This window comes from Plecotus auritus (assembly GCF_963455305.1).
Source record: "Plecotus auritus genome assembly, chromosome: 6".
NCBI classification, from domain to species: domain Eukaryota; kingdom Metazoa; phylum Chordata; class Mammalia; order Chiroptera; family Vespertilionidae; genus Plecotus; species Plecotus auritus.
This window is the reverse complement of record NC_137773.1, coordinates 75,868,527-75,887,337: the sequence shown is the minus strand read 5'-3', so window position 1 is coordinate 75,887,337 and position 18,811 is coordinate 75,868,527. Positions and strand designations below refer to the sequence as shown.

Below are 18,811 nucleotides of genomic sequence, written 5' to 3'. Positions count from 1 at the left end.
ACCAGACACCACAGATGCAAAGACAATAAAACAGGTGGGTAAGTTCATAATGCATAGGAAGATGAGTCTGAGACTAAAACTCCCACACTGTGGGAGGGGAAGCAACCTAGTAAAGGGCTGGGATTTTGTTCCACGGGGCATTAGGGTCAAATTCCAGTCATGCCTCTTACTTGTTGTGTGACCTTGGACAACTATTTAATTCTCTGAACCTCAGCTTCCTCATCTGTAAAATATAGACATGATATCTATTTCACAAGTTTGTTGGAAGGATAAGAGCTGATATATGTAAACTTGCTGGCACAATGTCCTACATGTAATAAATAACTAAGTGATAGTGATTCCATTCTCCACTTCTCTTAATTTATTTTTAGCCAAGGAGCATTCCCCAATTCTAAAAATCAGAATGTACTAACCATCTGGTCTGAGACTAGCTATTCAAGACCTAATTACAATTTCTGAAGCCCTGGAAAAATAAAATTTGCAAACATTAAGATCTGCCTCAACCAGTTATCCAACTTGATATACCAGTGCCTTCTGTGTTAAGCAAAAGAACTTATGGGATAAAGGTCATTGATGGTTCTAGAATAAGCTCTTCTGTGTAATTTGGTCAGTTTGTATGTGATCTATGCATTTAGGCCCTTTTCTTGAAATACGACATTATTCAGGTCACTTGAGTTCAACAAATACTTATTAAGTGCCTATTATTTTCTGGGATGTATTAGGAGATAGGCATAGAAAGATAAGATGTATTCTCCTGACCCAAGAAGTTGGGGAAACCAATAGGTAAACAAGAAATGTTTGAAGTAAAAAAAAGTATCAATAAGATTATAGACTTTGGGGAATAGAATGGATTAGGGTATTTCCGACATAGAGAAGAACATGTGAAAAGAGAAATGTGAAATAACATGTACATCTATGCATTCAATTTATTCAACAAAAATTCATTTGAAACCTACTATTTATCAGGTACTGTTTTGGGTGGTTAAAATTTATCAATAAACTTAAGAAGACAAAAATTCCCTGCCTTCTGAAACTTACATGTTAGAGGGAGGGGTAAAGGTGGGGTATTGGGGCACTGACAATACTAGTAAATGATGAGCATAATAGGTAAAATATATAATCAGTATGCAAATTTAAATAGGTGGCAAGGGTGCCTTAGTTGGTTTGGCTCAGTGGATAGAGCGTCGGCCTGCAGACTGAAGGGTCCCGGGTTTGATTCTGGTCAAGGGCATATACTCAGGTTGTGGGCTCGATCCCCAGTAGGGGGCGTGCAAGAGGCAGCCGATCAATGATTCTCATCATTGATGTTTCTATCTCTTCCTCCATCTCCCTTCTTCTCTGAAATCAATAAAAATATATTAAAAAAATAAATAGGTGGCAAGGGTAAACCTCATTGAGAAGGTAGCATTTGGGTGGCCTTGAAGAAGGTAAAAGGATTAGCCATGCAAATATGTGAGGGAAGAGGGTTCCAGACAGAGGGAACAGCCTGTGCAAAAATGCTAAGCAAGAATGCACTATGGTGGGTTAGAGAAACAGCAAGGAGGCCAAAGTGAAGAAGAGTGGTAGGAGATGATGTCAGAGTTAATGGAGGGCTAGGTGATGTGCTGTGGAGGACCAGCGGGTTATCTGGTACGGCTGAGCACAAGGTGCAAGGTGGAGAGTTCCGGACTATGATATCATGAAGAGTGATCATGAAGAGAATAGGGTACAATGCTAAGCCTTGGTTGTTCACGCAACTGTTGGGGGTAGTTATTGGAGGATTTAAAACAGTAGAGCTACAGGATACCTATTTTGGGTGGACCATGCTAGTGGCAGAGAGGAGAATGGAGGGGGGGAAGGAAGACCTTGGACTCTAGCCAAGAGAACAGTTGGTGGCTACTGCAATCATCAGGATTTAAGCTTAGGTAAAAGCAAAAGCAATGGGGGATGAGTTGGAAGTGTCCAAGAAATGATGTGAGAGATATTTGAGAAGTAACATATGGGGCCGTCTGATTAATGGGATGTGGGGGTTAGGGTAGAGGGAATCAGTGGATGCCTGGAGGAAAAGCAGTTTTGAGGCAAGAAATGCAGAAAAAGGAACAGGAATGGGGGTGGGAATGATGATGATTTCTGTTTGAGGTCTAATGAGTTTGAGACATTTCTGGAACATCCAGGTTTAGATACCCAGTAAGCAGCCCAGTAAGTGTACTGGACCTCAGGATAGCTCCTCTATGTAAAGGGGAAGAATTGAAATACTCACTCCTATTGACCATTCATTTCCATGTACCATACATTGAAACAGAATGCTTTTGTGAGAGAGAACTCATTAGGTCCAATGCCTTTTGTGTCTAATATGAATATGGGAGAATGAAGGTTTGGAATTATGAGGCTAGTTTTTAATCCCAGCTTTATCTCTGACAATAATCTTTGATGGTCACTTAGTTGGTCAGGGATTTAGGTTTTCTATCTGCAAAATGAATGGGGTGGAGAGGAGGAAAGTGGGATGAGATAAGGAATAAAAATATATGCCCTCCTACAGCCTGGTGCTGTGAAAAGGACAAGATTGATATATGAATATCCTGTGAGTTCTGGAAGAAAGACAGATTAGGTAGGTTTTGTCTGCCTATTTTTACTTTTGGCATCTGGGAAAATGCAAATAACCCCTTGATAGGCATAACAAGGAAAAGGCAGCCTTACTGTCTATCATTTCCATTTTTTTCTTTGACAGGTAGAATTCCTCACAGGAGGAGAAAATTGGTCTTGCATCAGTGGCTAATTTGGCCAATCAGAAATAATGTTTCTTAATGTCCTGACAGAGCCCCTGGGTATGTGCGCTGAGGCAGTGTCAGCCACGGCAGACCTCCAACGCCTCCTCCTGCTCCTGTCACTTGCTCTTCTGGGCTACAGGCAAATGGTGGGCCTGAATATATCCTCAATTCTCCTTAGAGCAGCCAGAATAATTTGAATGTCTCTCAGGCCATTCAAAGACTTCCTGGTTTCATAGCTAAATTCTTAGCCTGGCCTATAAGGTCTTGTATGGTCCTGCCCCTGGCCAGATGTCTGGCCATATAGCTTAAATTTTCCCTCACACTCTTTTCTTTCAACTGGCTTCTCTCTGTTCTTCCAAGAAACCTCAGGGCCTTTGCACAAGCCGATCCTTGTATCTGGGATTTTTTTCTCTATCACTTTCTTTACTTGGATTCCTACTCATCTTTTATGTCTCCATTGAAAACTTAATTTGCCAGAGAAGCCTTGCTTATCTCTCTGACACAGGTAAAATCCAGTGTTTTGTATTTTCATATTGTCCTATACACTTAATTTATTGAATTATTTTGGTCTGCTTCCCCACTAGACTGAAAGTCCCCAGAGTAGAGAAAACCCATTTGTTCTGTAGCTTGTTTTTATCTGTCCATAGCTTTTTATCTCCCCTCAGTGAACTTGTGGGAGTCATGTAAACATCGTAATAGCTGCTATTTATTGAATATCTATCTGTCTCTGGCAGTGCTAAATGTTCTACCCAGGTTTTCTTATTTTATCTACCTAAACCACATAAGCAATCTGAAGAGATAGCGAATGCCGACAAATGGGAGCTATGTTCATTTCTTTATTCATTCTACAAATGCTAATTAAGTACTTCTATGTGGCAAGCACTGTTTTAGGTTCTGCATGAAAAAAAAGCAGAGAAAAATCCCTGGTCTCATTGAATTTACATTCTGATATTTAGCTATAGCTAAAACAGTACAGAAATATACAGTATAGAAATATGACTAACTAGCCCATCTTTTCCTGTATGTAAACTTGGACAGCTAAAATCAAATTAGAAGATTGTATGGAATAGTAATAGCTAACTTTAAATGAACTCTTATTAAGTACCATGTCTTAGGTGCATTTTAATTTTATTTAGCCATTACAGTCATCTTCTAAGGTAGAAACTATTATTATCTCCATTTTCAAATGAGGAAAAGGAAGCACATAGTAAGGAAGTTTCCCAAGATCCCAGAAGTAGTAGTACCGAAGGTAGAGCTGGAATGCAAATCTCAGCTCCCCCAGGAACCAGAGCCAGTGCTCTTGGTCTCGGAGTTACTTCATCCCTCCTCTTGCCTGAGCCAACTAGCAGCACTGCTCCAACCCCATACCTGCCCAGCAGGGAGAAATTGTTCTAATTAGCAAACCAATTTAATTTTTTCATAGTTCCCATTACTAAGATTCTTTGGTTTGTCAGTCCAGATCTTGGCAGGCATTCAATTCAGGGAGCCCTTATCCCTATGTTAGAGCCTGAGATGGTCTGTGATGGGGCCCTTTTTTCTTCTGAGTGACTAGAGAGTGGCAGTTAGTCATGTTGGGTGAAACAGTAACCAGTAAGGATATTGCCAAGTTACCCAGAAATGGCAAAAGTTAAAAGGCTGTGACAACTAAGTGACTTCAGAGAGGTTAGACATACAGATGAAAACAGAATTGGGAGATACTACTATTTATTAAGAAGGTAGCTTCAGTGCCAGGGTGAGTACCTCCCTCTCCTGGGAGTTATCCTCCCTCTTCTTTGACAAGGTGGTTGAAGCATCCATGTGAATTGAAAATCATACTTTCTTAGGGTACAATGACCAAAGTCTTGTATTGCAAATATGGGTCTGATGTAGACATTGTACAGATGGTTTTCAGTAAGATGTTTGAAAAGTCCACTTTTGTGTTCTTATGGGAAAGCTGGAGAAATGTGAGCTATATGATATTGCTATTAGGTGAATTTGTATCTGGTTGAGGACCTTCATCCAAATGATTCTCATTAATGGGTCAATGTCACCTCTACCGCTTGCTAGAGGGCTCAGTTCTTATGCATTGGGATCAATATCGTAGATGAAGGCATGAATGCATGCTGTGATGAAAACGAAAACTAGTTCAATTGCTCATAAATTTGATCAAAGAGTCAAAATCTAGGTTAGATGAAATCTGGTGAGATAGAATTTAATAGAAACAAATGGATAATTGTACAAGTGTAAAAGATTAACTATACAGTTATAATACTGCAGAGATGTGTCTGTGCAGCAAAATAAGAAAAAAGACTGTGGGTTATTTTTATACTGAGACCTCATTAAGAAGCCAAGTATATGTAAAGTTAAGGAAGAAAAATTAACCAACTTAAGCTAAATTAACAAATATATTGCTCATAACAAAAGGGTATTACAAGCTCATAACAAAAGGTGCTAGAAACATATTCTGTGGTTATCACCCTCTCTGGGACTATCAAAGTATGTTAGGCGTGAATGTCTAGGAGGCTGATTGAGGCAGACCCATGTGAAGAGCAGAGGCAAGAAACTGGGCCATTAAATCAGAAGTAAAGAGTAAAGATCAGGCAAACATTGTTCAAACCTTTGGGATCTGACCTGAGCAAGATGGATGAAATTTAATCTGTGTGGTACTGAAGGCCAGGGAAGAACTTGCTAATACTTGAGACTGTCCAGGAATGAGTGGGCTGACCTGGGATAGTGCGACTGCCTCAGTATGACCACAAGTCCAGGATTTTGTAGGAGGGCTTTATGTATCAGAACCAAAGTTGAATTACACACCTTTTAATTAAACTCTTTGTGTACAGTTTCTTCATTTTTGGTCCTAAATCAATAGCTAACCAGAATGATTCAAAAATAACAACTTTGTGGCCTTCCATCTGGTATCTTTGTAGACCAGAAGGATTTTATGAGCAGAGAGGCCAAAGCCCTGGCTTACATCATAAGCTACAATAAACAGTCAAATGCAGGCACATGCCACAAATTCCACTCACTCACTTTCTAAGCCAATGTGATTGTTGCACTCTTACCATCTCAGTCTGAAAGGTACTTTCTTATTTGTATTTCTTGTTTAATGTTATTTTAAAGCCCCCCTTTTTTATGGAAGTTAAACTATAAGAACACTTCAGAGAGCAAGTAAAATAAATCTTTTACTTTCGGTCTTTGGGGAGGCTGTGTATGTGATTCGGAGACACAGAGATGTGTTAAGTTTTATCCGCACAGCTTGGGGTTCATGAAAGAGGGGATTATTTCAATAATTGAACTCAATGGTTATTTTAGCCATTTAAAGAATGCTTATTTAGGAACTTCTCTACATATTAGATATTAGGCAGGCCATATTGATATACAAGAAAAAGTTTCTGCCCTTATGTAGTTAACATCTATAAGGGGAGACTGACTAGGCATAATACAATGTTACAGGTACACAGAAGGGAACAATAAAATGGTATAGGAATACAAGTGGAAGGGCCAACCCCAACAGGAGTAAAGAAAGTAGGTAAAAATTAGAGCTAGAAAAATGATTCTCCATCTGATTGCCCATCAGAACATTTTTGGAGCTTTTCAAAAATACCAACACCCAGGTCTCAGTCAGTCTTTCCTCATGCCAATAACACGCTGCCTTTAGAAATGTACTTTTACATGTCTTGATACCTGGTGCTTTCATAGTGTTTAATACTGTTCTTTTTCTTCCTTAACATTTTCTTGGCTATCTTGGCCCTTTCATTTCCATATACATTTCAGAATCAGTTGATCAATTTCCACAAATAAACTTGCTGGGATGTGATTTTTTTTTCTTGCATTAAATCTAAACACCCATGTGAGAACTGATATCTTTACAATGATGTCTTATTATCCTTGATAGATTCCTATATATTTTTTAAATTTTCTCTTAGTGATGTTTCTGTGTAAAGGTCTTGCACATGTGTTGTGAGATTTATTCCTAGTTATTTGATGCTTTTCATGGTGATCAAATGAAATCATTTTTTAATTTCATTTTCTATTTTTTGCTGCTAGTATATAGAATTGATTTTCTTATATTTATCTTATTTGCATGACTATGCTAAATGTACTTATTAATTTTACCAATTTAAATGTACAATCTTTTGGATTTTTTTATATATCAATTATGTCATCTGTGAATAGAGTGTTGAATATCTTCATTTCCAACTCTTTTTATTTTCTTTATCTAGCCTGATTGCTCTAGGTAGGCTATGCTGTACAATCCTATATAATAAAGAGATAATATGCAAATTGACCATTACACCCTCACAAGATGGCTGCCTAGGACCAGACCAGCATGGAGGTTAGTGAGGGACGACCAAATGACTGAATAAGCAGGCTGCGTGGGGTGACCAGGCCAGCGGGGGTTAGTGAGGGACGACCAGGATGGCAGGGGAGGCAGTTGGGGGCAATCAGGCCAGCAGGGGGGGCAGTTAGGGGTGACCAGGACAGCAGGGGGGGGCAGTAAGAGGCGACCAGGCCAGTGCAGGGGGGCAGTTAGGGACTACCAGGCTGGCGGGGAGGGCAGTTAGGGGCAATTAGGCCAGCGGGGGGAGGGGGGCAGTTAGGGGCAATCAGGCTGGCACTCAGAGGCAGTGAGGGGTGATCAGGCCGGCAGTGGGGGGCAGTTAGGGGCGACCAGGCAGGCAGGCAGGTGAGCGGTTAGGAACCAGTGGTCCAGGATTGTGAGAAGGATGTCCGACTGCCGGTTTAGGGGATCGGGCCTAAACCGACAGTCGGACATCCTCTTAGGGGTCCCAGATTGTAGAGGGTGCAGGCTGGGTTGAGGCCCCCCCCCCATGCATGAATTTTGTGCACCGGGCCTCTAATGATAAATAAAAGTGATGATAGCAGACATCATATTTTATCCCTAAACTCTGGAGGAAAATTTTAACATTCATCACTAAGAGTGATGGTTATTGTGGGTTTTTGGATATACCTCTTATTAGATTAAGTTAGTTTATTACTATTAGTTTACTTTCTGTATGGCTAAGACTGTTTAGTTGATGGTAAAAATTTGAGGATTCATAAACAGACCCATGTATATAAGGGCCCTTGACTTATGACAAAGGTACCACTTCCATGTAGTAAGAAAAAATGGTCTTTAAATATAATAAATGGTGATAGAGCAATTGGATATAAATATGAAAAAAATCAATCCCCTTTTACATCATACACATAACAATATTTCATGGAATTATATACCAGAGTGTTGAAAATCAAACAATAAAGATTCCAAAGACAACTTAAATGTCTATCTTCATGACTGTTGTGCGGGCAAAGATTTCCTAAACAGGACACAAAAAGCACTAATCATAAAGAATAGCTCTTCATCAAGATACCCCACAAGAGAGAAAAGGGAAGACACAGATCAGAATAAGATATTTCCAATGCATACATCCAACAAAGAACATGTACGTATGTATGTATCCTCCAAAAAATATGTAAAAAAAAGCCAGACAACCAATGTTAAAAATGACCAAAAGGCTCACATCCTTCACAAAGATGATATCTAAAACAGCTAACAAACATGTGATAGCAGTCTACAACCACAAAATGAAAAGAGGAACTGAAAAAGAAATCGACTATGCCAAGTGTTGGGAAGGATTGTGGAGCAACTAGATTTTCATGCAGTACCTGACCTGGCCCATGGCTCTTCAGGCCTCACCACTTCAGTGCATTCCAGCAGGTGGCCAATGTATGTGTCTTCCTAAGGGCTTTCTCCGGGTTTAGGAATAGTTCTGGTTGTAAGAGCAGTAGCCCAGAGGTAGCAGAGAATAATCCATCCCTACCCAGGAGCAATCCTAACCAAAGACCAAGTGGAGTGGTGTATAAATACCCCAACTCCCTTGCTCTCTGATGTGTATTTTATATCATTTCCAGAGATTGCCAGTAGGCTGAGCTCTAGTACCCACAGTGGTAACTTCCTTGATAATGTACTCTTTGTTAACTCCCATACCTTCCCCATATTACTTCCCCACTTCTTATCAAGATCTTGGGGCTATCTCCAATATAAGCCACAGGGATAAATATGGGAAACCCAATAATAATGCTTAATTAAAAAGAAAAGGATATGGGGTATAGCTCTGAATTTGCAGGAGGCATAACAAGAGTTACTTAGAAAGAGTACTATAGTTATACACTATATTAGGATATACCTCACCAATATTTTCAATGTAAAAAGTGCAACCATTATGTTTACCAGATTGTGAAGGGTTAGGATAAGAATTGGGAGGTGAAGGCACTTTATTTTCTATTCAGTAGAAAACCAGGTAAAGTTGTAAAACACAAGAATGCAATGTCTGGATATTTTAGAAACTCCCTCTGACTTCAGGATGGAAGAAGGGTCAGAGGGGGAAAGGACAGGAAGCAGGGTACCCTTTAGGTAGCTATTTTAATTATCCAGGGGTAAGATGTGAAGGACTGCAACTAGGGCAGGGGCTGTGGAACTGGCAAAGAGAGGATGGATTTTCCAGATATTGACCAGGGGAGGGTATTGACAAGTCTTAGTGACCAATTAGATGTAGGGGTTGAAGAAGAGAGAGACAGTTTCTTGTTTTGGATGCTGATGGATGATTTAACTATTTTTACTGAGGTGTTCTTGTAACAGAGGTCCCCCTGGTGGTAAAAGAAAACCAAGAATGGGATTTCTTATCCTGGGTACCTGCTATTGTTGGTCACAATTGTGCAACTGAACCGAATTGCAAGATCACAGCATACCCCTTCTTTTTGTGTATGTGATAGCAAAGACCCACATCTAGAAAAAGCTGCAAGCTAAGGGGAATGGGTAAAGGTGATCAAAACGTACAAACTTCCAGTTATAAGATGAATAAGTTCTGATGATATAATGTACAGCATGGTGACTATGGTTAACAGTACTGTATTGTATACCTGAAAGTTGCTAAGAGAGTAGATCTTTAAAGTTCTCAGCACAAGAAGAACAAATTTGTAACTATGCACGGTGATGGATGTGTTAACTAAACTTACGGGGATGATCATTTTGCAGTATGTACATATATCAAATCATGATGTTGTACACCTTAAATGCATACCATGTTTTAGGTCAATTATATCTCAATAAAGCTGGAAAAAAATCTTCCTGAATAAACAAGAACAACTGAGAGCTGATGGCTGCTGATTGGTCAGAAAGTGGGGCGTGACAACGACCTTCACCCACTCAAGGCAGGTAGATTCTGGCCACCTTCCCTCTCCAAGAATCTCCTTGTGGCCCAGAATGGGGTTGGCTGCTATGTGCAGTGCTGAATCCATCAGGCATGGGAACTCTCCCATCATTGATCTGATTTCTTAAAAGAGTACAGCAGAGGAAAGAGGAGAGAGTCTAAAGCTAGACACACCTGCACCTGAATGCTGGCTCTGCCACAGATCTGCTAGTATCCAGGAGTTACACCTGACAATGCCCAGATGGTTGCGAGGTTTGAGGGAATGTGTGTAATGCACTAGTCCAGAGGTCGGCAAACTGTGGCTCGCGAGCGACATGCAGCTCTCGAGCCGCGGTTTGCCGCTCTGTTGACTAATGAGTTTGCCGACCACTGCATTAGCCCACTGCCTCCTTAACAGTTGGAGGTAATGATTACCTTAAGAGCTTAGGAGCTGGCCCACTGAGTTTCTTTAGGCACTTAGTAGGGTCTTTGGGATCATATTAATCATGAGTATGCTAATAAAGGAGCAGCGCCAAAGCTGACTCATAATATTACTAATCCATCTGAAAGTGCCAGGGCCAAGTAACGAATCTAAACACACAAGGCAGAACCCCAGAGACTTCTCTCTTCATGGTTTCTCTCTGAATGCCTTGGGAGTAGCCCTTGAAATAGACAAGAGGAATTTTCTAAAAAAGGTACATTTGAATAGGCCTGAGTCATCGACTAAGATGAGATATTTCAGAAGCTTTCCATTTCGAGCCTCTGGCATGTTTCTGATTATGTATAAATACCTTGCTTGTTATATAAATACACAGCAAGTGTAACCTTTTGCTAAGCAATGCAAGGCAAACAGCTACAAGAAGATCTGAGAAAAGAGCCACAGCGCAATTGCTTCTGATGGTTCCCTCTCACTGGTCCCTGAGGATCCCGGAAAGGTTTTAAAGTGATAAAGCTGTAAGTTACCTCTTGAAATCACCGCAGCCATTTTTCTCTCCCCAGGAGCTCCGCATGCACATGTATTAGCTGGTCTTATCCATCTGTAAGCCCCTGTAAGCTCGCTAATGAAAACAACCATCTTTTCTGGGCTTAACTGCGCATTATTGAGTGTTCTGTCTCTTATGCTATAAATGCACAGTAATGAGAAGTGGGCTGTTATTAGGGACCACCAGCATGCTAGGCAAATGGTGAATCAGGTATTTCACTGATGTGCCCAGAAAGTAACATCTTAAAGGTCAGTCTAACCATAAAAACAACCAAACCAAAACCAAAAACTTCCTTATTGCACCACACATAGACTGGATGTTTTGAATAGCAGGAGGGTTTGACAAGATTAATCATGTGTGATGAATTTCATAAGGGAAACTGTGAGATTCTCCTATTGTAGTAATTCCCCGTATTCTATCTGATGCCATATTCTGTTAGTGCTTTTGATTTTAAAATGTTTTCTAGAAGGATATAACAACGGGCATTTCATATTGTTCTGAACACATAACCGTAATCTGCCAGATATTATGGAGGGTATAACATTGTGAGTGTAAGTACCAGAGAGCTTATTACGTGAGTGAATAGGTATCAAAACCAGTGGGCCCCCCACATCGATTCTCTTCAGGTTTTCCCCTCTTACTTTTTGTAATTTCAGGGGATACAGGTGTTACCTCAGCCACAGGATGGCCAAAGCTCATGATTAAAGGGGCTGGTCTGACATGTTTCTTATAGTCAGGGAAAGGTCGAATTATGCCAGAGTGTACAAAGCAAACACAGGGCAGCTCCCACCTGGCTGTGAGGGCCTCCAGCAGTTGTACAAACTTGAGGAGCAGAATAGTGCTTATGAGGTATTTGCTAATTAGAAGCTGAGTCCTGCCTTAAAAACCATAGAATTTTAAAGAATTATATAATATTTATAATAAAAATACTTTAAAATAAAAATTGCTCTTCATTTTAAATTCAATAAGATGTGATTTTTATATTTGTTTTGAACTTTTTCCTATCATTAAATGTTAACTTTATTATTCTTTAAACGTTTAAATTCCACAAATACGTTCTCCTTGCTCTACGTGGGCAGGATTTTGGCCGAATTACAAATGGGCTCCTTTCTGTATAAGGGGTGCCACAATTACATCTACATAAATGGCTACTTATTTGTGTAAATATACTTGTCATAACCCAGATAGCTCCCAAGCAAAGGAGCCTGAGATATATAATAAATGAATAGATGCATTAATCTCTCTCTCTCTCTCTCTCTCTCTCTCTGTGTGTGTGTGTGTGTTTGTGTGTTCGCGCATGAGAATTAGGGCTCTTAAAAAGTATACCTATGTTGATGTGTTTATTGGGTTTGTGGTCCCTCCGTTTGAGAATTGACTGGGATATGACTCATCCCTCCCTTGTGGTGCTAGTGTTCAGGTTCAAAGCCATTTTTCAGTCATAACTGGTTGTGATGGGTGTAGGCATCACAAACAAAGCCAAAAGCATGCTGCTCCCAACACACTCTTATCTTTCCCCTCATCTTTGCTGGTGGTCTCCAAGCAGGTGAGCCAAACACGTGCACACATGTCCGGCTAGCAGTTTCCATCCGTGTGCTTTAAAAGAAAACATTGAGTGAGAAGACCTTTAACCCGGCAGTTTGGGAATGCCCACCGGGAGCTGACTCTTACCTTCCGGTAGCCCCAGAGCTGGTTCCCCTTCATGCCGTGACAGTCATAGAGAGTGACCGGGCTGCTGTGTGAGATCGCGTCGAAGCAGAACTTGCGGGTGTGCAGCGGCTCACCAGGTCGAATGTCTTCTCTCCATCCGAAAGTAAAGAGCTAACGAAGCAACAACAGCAGAAAAGCTGCAGTGAGTTTCATTTGGAGACATTCGAGAGCAGGGGGAGCAACTGAGATCTGTTTTGTGACTTACAAGAAAGAACTAAGTCTTGGCATCATAGAGGTGTGGAAAAAGGCATCCTATATAATAAAAGCGAAATATGCTAATTAGAATAGATGTCCTTCAGGACAAGCTTCCCGAGGAAGCCTGGGCTGCGAGGGAAGCCTGGTCCCTGGTGCCTGCCTGCGGCCGCAGGGAAGCCCAGGTCCCGGGTGCCAGAGGGAAGCCGGTGCTGGCAGCCAGGGGAAGGAAGGCCTACTCTTGCACAATTTTCGTGCATTGGGCCTCTAGTGTAATATAAAGTGCATGGCAGTAAAGCTGCACACACACGCACACATGCCAAAAATGCAAATGAGGAGTGTCCAGTTAGGTACTAGAAAAATAACAGAGAAGGGTGTGGAGACGGGAGGAGGGGAAGAACTCCTTAATGAAGCTCTTCACATTCTTCAGTTGGATAAAATGCCACAGTCAGCCTAAATGAGCAGACTCACTGGAAAAAAACAACACAGGAGTAGAATTGAGCTGGATTGATGTTAGCAATTTTAAAAAAAAATTGGTTTAAATGAAAGCTAAGCTTGATGAAGTAAAGAATAGGCAAATTAATGTCCTGGGTGTGGTGAGTAATTATGCAGGGCCAGGTTTTGAAGTAAGAAGTACAGTTCAAACACACTCTCACACTCACACACACACTCACACACACTCACACACACTCACAGACTCATACACTCACACACATGCACACACTTACACACTCACACTCACATATACACACGCTCACATGCACACACATATGCACTCACACTCATGCACTATGCATATACACATGCACACTCACATTCACACACACACACTAAAACACATGTACACACATGGACACACACATGCACACATGCTCACATGCACACATACATGCGTGCACTCACTCACACATTCATACATGTACACATTCACACACACACTCTTGCTCACACATACTCACATGCAAACACACACTCACACTCACCCTCACACACATGCACACTCACACACACTTACACACATACTCCCACTCCCACGCACTCACACACACACTTGCACACACACTCACATGCACACATACACTCCACTCACTCACACACACACACTCACACACATGCACACTCAGACACACACTCACAAACACACTTCCCTTCCCCAAACTAAAACAAGTTTCATGAAACAATATTTATCTTTACTGGATTTAATAGACTCTGATATTACATCTGACCTCATCCTATCCTAGTCTATTCTATCCTATCCATGCATTTCCATTATTTTAAAAATGCTGCTTATGATGCACTAAATTAATTGTATAATGTATTAAATTTTTTAAGACCCAACACATTCCTGTAGGGAAAGGGTATTTTCTTGAGTTTGACTTGGAGAAAAAACAAGAGTAGGAGAGGTGTAGTAGGAAAAATCCTTAAGTGGGGAAAATAGACTAGATGAGTCCTATTTCTTCCAAATCTAAAATTTTAGTAAGTATATATAATTCTTATGATAGAACTTAAAGTAGATCTGGCTGTGTAAAGCCAAACTGTGAATTGCAAAAGAAAGAGGTGTCAAGGACCCCATGTTAATATAAAGCAAGCACAATGCTCAGCTAGCCTATCTAATAAAAGAGTAATATGCAGATTGACCATCACTCCAACACACAAAATGGCTGCCCCCATGTGGTCAAAGATCCTGCCCCCATGTGGACACAAGATGGCCACCACAAGATGGCCAGCAGGGGAGGGTATTTGGGAGGGACCAGGCCTTCAAGGGAGGGCAGTTGTGGGTGATCAGGCCAGCAGGGGAGGGCAGTGTGGAGGGACCAGGCCTGCAAGGGAGGGCAGTTAGGGGTTACCAGGCCAGCAGAGGAGGGAAGTTGGGGGCAAACAGGCTGGCAGGGGAGCAGTTAGACATCAATCAGGCTGGCAGGGGAGTGGTTAGGGGGTGATAAGGCTGGCAGGCAGAAGCGGTTAGGGGCAATCAGGAAGGCAGGCAGGTGAGCAGTTGGGAGCCAGCAGTCCTGGATTGTGAGAGGGATGTCCGACTGCCCGTTTAGGCCCGATCCCACCGGGATCAGGTCTAAACCGGCAGTTGGACATCCCTTGAGGGGTCCCAGATTGGAGAGGGTGCAGGCTGGGCTGAGGGACCCGCCTCCCCCCCGCCGCCCCCGTGCACGAATTTTGTGCACTGGGCCTCTAGTCTTATATAATAAAGAGGGAATATGCAAATTGACTGTCACACCATAACAAAGATGGCTGTGCCCACAGCAGAGGCAGGGATTCCATAACACAAGATGGCTGCACCCACAGTGGAGGCCGAGTTCCTGTAATAAGCCTTAACGAGCAATCAGCAGGGATGTAAGGCTGCGTGGCACTGGACTGGGGCAGGGGACGTCAGACCGCACCCCCCACCCTGGCACTAGGCTGGGGGACCTCAGGCTGTGCCTGCCGCCCGGCAGGGCTTGATGGGAGACCTCAGGCTGTGGCCCCGCCCTGGTGCTGGGCCAGGGGAACTGAGGCCATACCCCCTGCCCTGGTGCCAGGCCGGGGGGCCTGAGGCTGCACCCCCCAACTCGGTGGGGCTTGACGGGGACCTCAAGGCACGCCCCCCTGCCCAGGCACCAGGCTAGGTGACATGAGGCCGCACCCCCCACCCAGCGGGGCTTGGCAGGGGTGGGGCTGGCCAGGTCTGGGTCTCGCATGATTTCGAGGTGCATGTGGGTGGGCAGGGACTTGACTTTGGTTCCCGTGGCGTGCCCCAGACTCTGACAGGAGGAAGATTTTCATATACATTTTACTAATTTTCTTTCATCTCTGACACTTCTGTTATAGAGAAAGGGCAAATAGCAATATTAAAATATTTCCTCTAATTAATTCCCTTTTAATGTGCACAAATTTTGTGCACCAGGCCACTAGTCTATATATATAAAAGGCTAAGTGTCCATCCATCTGACAGGTAGTTCTGACACACACTGACCACCAGGGGGCAGATGCTCAACGCAGGAGCTGCTATGATGTGCACTGGCCATTTAAGGTTAAACAGCACCTCAGACCTGGCACCGACAAACCAACACTCGGCTTCCCCCAAGTGGGACACAGGCCCCACCATCACCCCAGAACGACACCCCACCCAATTGCAGCCAACGCTGTCAAGACCCCATGGCACAAAATGAGCACACAGCCCAGCCCAGCCCAGAACACAGTCGCTGTGGGCACCGGGTAATGACATCATGTAGCAATGCCTGGCTTCTTCTCCCTAGCGACTAGCCTCCTTGGAGTTCTTCAGCCCAGGAACCCAACTTGCTTTATAGCCAGGAGCAAACATTTTACACTTTAACCAGGACCTGAACAGGCATGTTCTGAATAGAAAGACAAGAGATTTCAGGTGAGTCATTTAAAATTGATTGATAAAGAGGAATTGTGTGATCTTTTTCCGTTGAGTTTTTTTCTTGTTTGTTTGTTTAAATATGATTGTGGACTGAGGCACTTTTAGATTCATTCAACTTCTGTGCAGAAGAATGACTTCTCAAAAATCTGTTCAGTACTTGTGATTTTTTTAAAAAAATCCTCACCCAACAATATTTTTCCATTGCTTTTTTTTTTTTTTTTTTTTTTTGGTGGGGGGGATAGTGGAAGGGATGGAGGAAGAGAGAGAAAGAAACATCAATGTGGGAGAGACACATCAATTGGTTGCCTCCCGCACGAGCCCCAACCAGGGCCGGGGAACAAATCCGTAACCCAGGTAGGCGCCTTTGACTGGGAATCAAACCCAATACCCTTTGGTGCAAGGGCCAATGCTCTAGCTACACTGGCCAGGGCAGCGTTTCTGATTTTGATCACTCCCTTCAACCCAGGATTCATAACTCCCTTGGCTTTGAAATTCTGGGCTTTGTTATCCTATAACTCCATCTTGCCCATATCCTCTTCTATCCATCTCTTCAACAGAGGTGTCGCTCTGGGTTCTCCCGTAGACCCTCTGTCCTTGCACCTTTCTTGTTGGTCTTAAATATGCTCAATTCAACTCTTGACAATGAGCTGATAACTAATCTGTGTTAGTCCAATTCCATGTAGGATTTTCCTACATGGACATCTCAAGTTCAACACATCCTAAATTTAATTGATTTTCATCCCTTCTAAGCCTGTTTCTATTCCTGTATTTTGTTTTAGTTGGTGGTCAGATCATCCAACTTGTTAGCCTGTCTCTTTTGTCTCCCTCACCCTATTCATCTAATCATTTAACAAGTCTGGCCATTTTTTGTCTTCCAAATATTGCTGCAAGTATCTCTTCCTTTCTATCTCCACTACTGTTGCCCTGGACTACTAAAATGACCTAATTAGTTTCATCCCCACCTTCCTTTTGAAATTCTTTCCTGTTTGTCCTCCTCAGCCTCCAGAGAAGTCAGTTTGAAATGCCTCTTTGGCCATGCTACCTCTCAACCTAAAATCCCACAATATTTGCATATAATCTCTAGGCAGGGGTCCTCAAACTACGGCCCATGGGCCACATGCGGCCTGCTGAGGACATTTATCCGGCCCGCCGGGTGCCGCTGCCTGTCCTGCTTAGCAACCGACTCGTCCCGGGCCCGCAGTGCACATAGGAATTTGTTCATAGTTTTTTTTTAAACTATAGTCCGGCCCTCCAACGGTCTGAGGGACAGTGAACTGGCCCCCTGTTTAAAAAGTTTGAGGACCCCTGCCTACAGGATAAAGTTCAAACTCTTTAGCACAGAAAGAACTCTCCACAACCTGCTCTTTGCCATTTTTTTTTTTTTTTTACAGCTGCATCTCTTCCCTTTAGTTTACCTTCCAGCAACAATGAAACATTTACAGTCCCTTGCATCAGTGAGGCTATATTTTCCCTCCTGTGACTTTGTTCATGAGAGTTCCCTTGGTTGGAAGGCCAACATCAGTTCAGCTGTCCGTTCCTCCAAGCAGCCTTCCTGTTTGAGCTCCTTACTCCTCGCCATCCTTACCTTATTTCATCATGTTTGTCCATTTATGTTTCTGTATCTCCCACCAGACAGTGAGATCTTTAATGGCAGGAATCATACCTTTTTTATCTTCATGTTTCCAGCACCCAGAACAACTCATGACACACAATGAATGTTCAATACAATTTCTACCAAATAAATAAAAACTTGCACTCATTATATTAACCAAAAAAAGTGTATTGGAATAGCTTGAAGACGAACGAATCAATCTTGTTGGTCCGTCAAAAGAATTTGTTCTCTTTGGGTCTAATTACAATATCAACCATATTATTATTTGTTGAACTTCCAACTTCAATGATATTAGGCTCAGTTATCTATTATTTCCCGACCTCTAAGCTTGCCATTGCCATTGATTAAATATTTTATTTAAATGTCAAATTTCCTTGGTACTATAAACAGACCAAGCAATGCAGGAACCAGTGGTTTTCACTGGTTAATCCATTTCCCTCTCTGTTGATGTCTTTCTGCCTCTCTGTCTCTGTATCTCTTTTTGGTATTTATACAGTCAGTCCTCACTGAACATCATTGATAGGTTCTGTGACTTTAAGTGAAACAACATATAACGAAACCAATTTTAGCATAGGCTAATTGATATAAACAAGAGTGAAGTTGCTATGGCATCTCATCAATGTTATAACGGAACCAAGCTGAACAATATGGCATGATTGGAGGACCTGCTGTACTCTCAGAAGGCTGGAGCCAAAAGGGACCATGATCATGACTTAGAACAGCCTCTTATTATACAGTTGAGGAAAATCAGGCCTGCAGGGGTCAAATGGCTTTATAACAGTTTTTCTTACTTATTTCTTTCTTATGTTTTGCTTGTCTTACTTGTTAATAAAGAATCTGTTAGGTCCAAAAGAATACCTGTGTTAAGGCACACTTACACAGATTTGTCTCTTGGACAGATTTATTCATGTATTGTCACAATTATATTGCAGGGCATCTTTAGGTGACTTTTATTTCTTATTTCCAGATTTATTATTATAGTGCAATAGTCACTAGATTTGTAGACTGATTATTAGCTT

The 18,811-nt window shown here is 42.1% G+C and overlaps 1 protein-coding gene across 1 annotated transcript in view; it reads right to left on the bottom strand.

Moving 5' to 3' along the window:
* Nucleotides 1–18,811, bottom strand: part of GALNTL6 (polypeptide N-acetylgalactosaminyltransferase like 6) — a 1,018,136-nt gene that overhangs the window by 4,572 nt on the left and 994,753 nt on the right. The window contains exon 12 of the mRNA XM_080673354.1: nucleotides 12,571–12,720. Within this exon, the coding sequence (XP_080529480.1) occupies nucleotides 12,571–12,720 (150 nt within the window). The remainder of the gene's footprint in view (nucleotides 1–12,570; nucleotides 12,721–18,811) is intronic.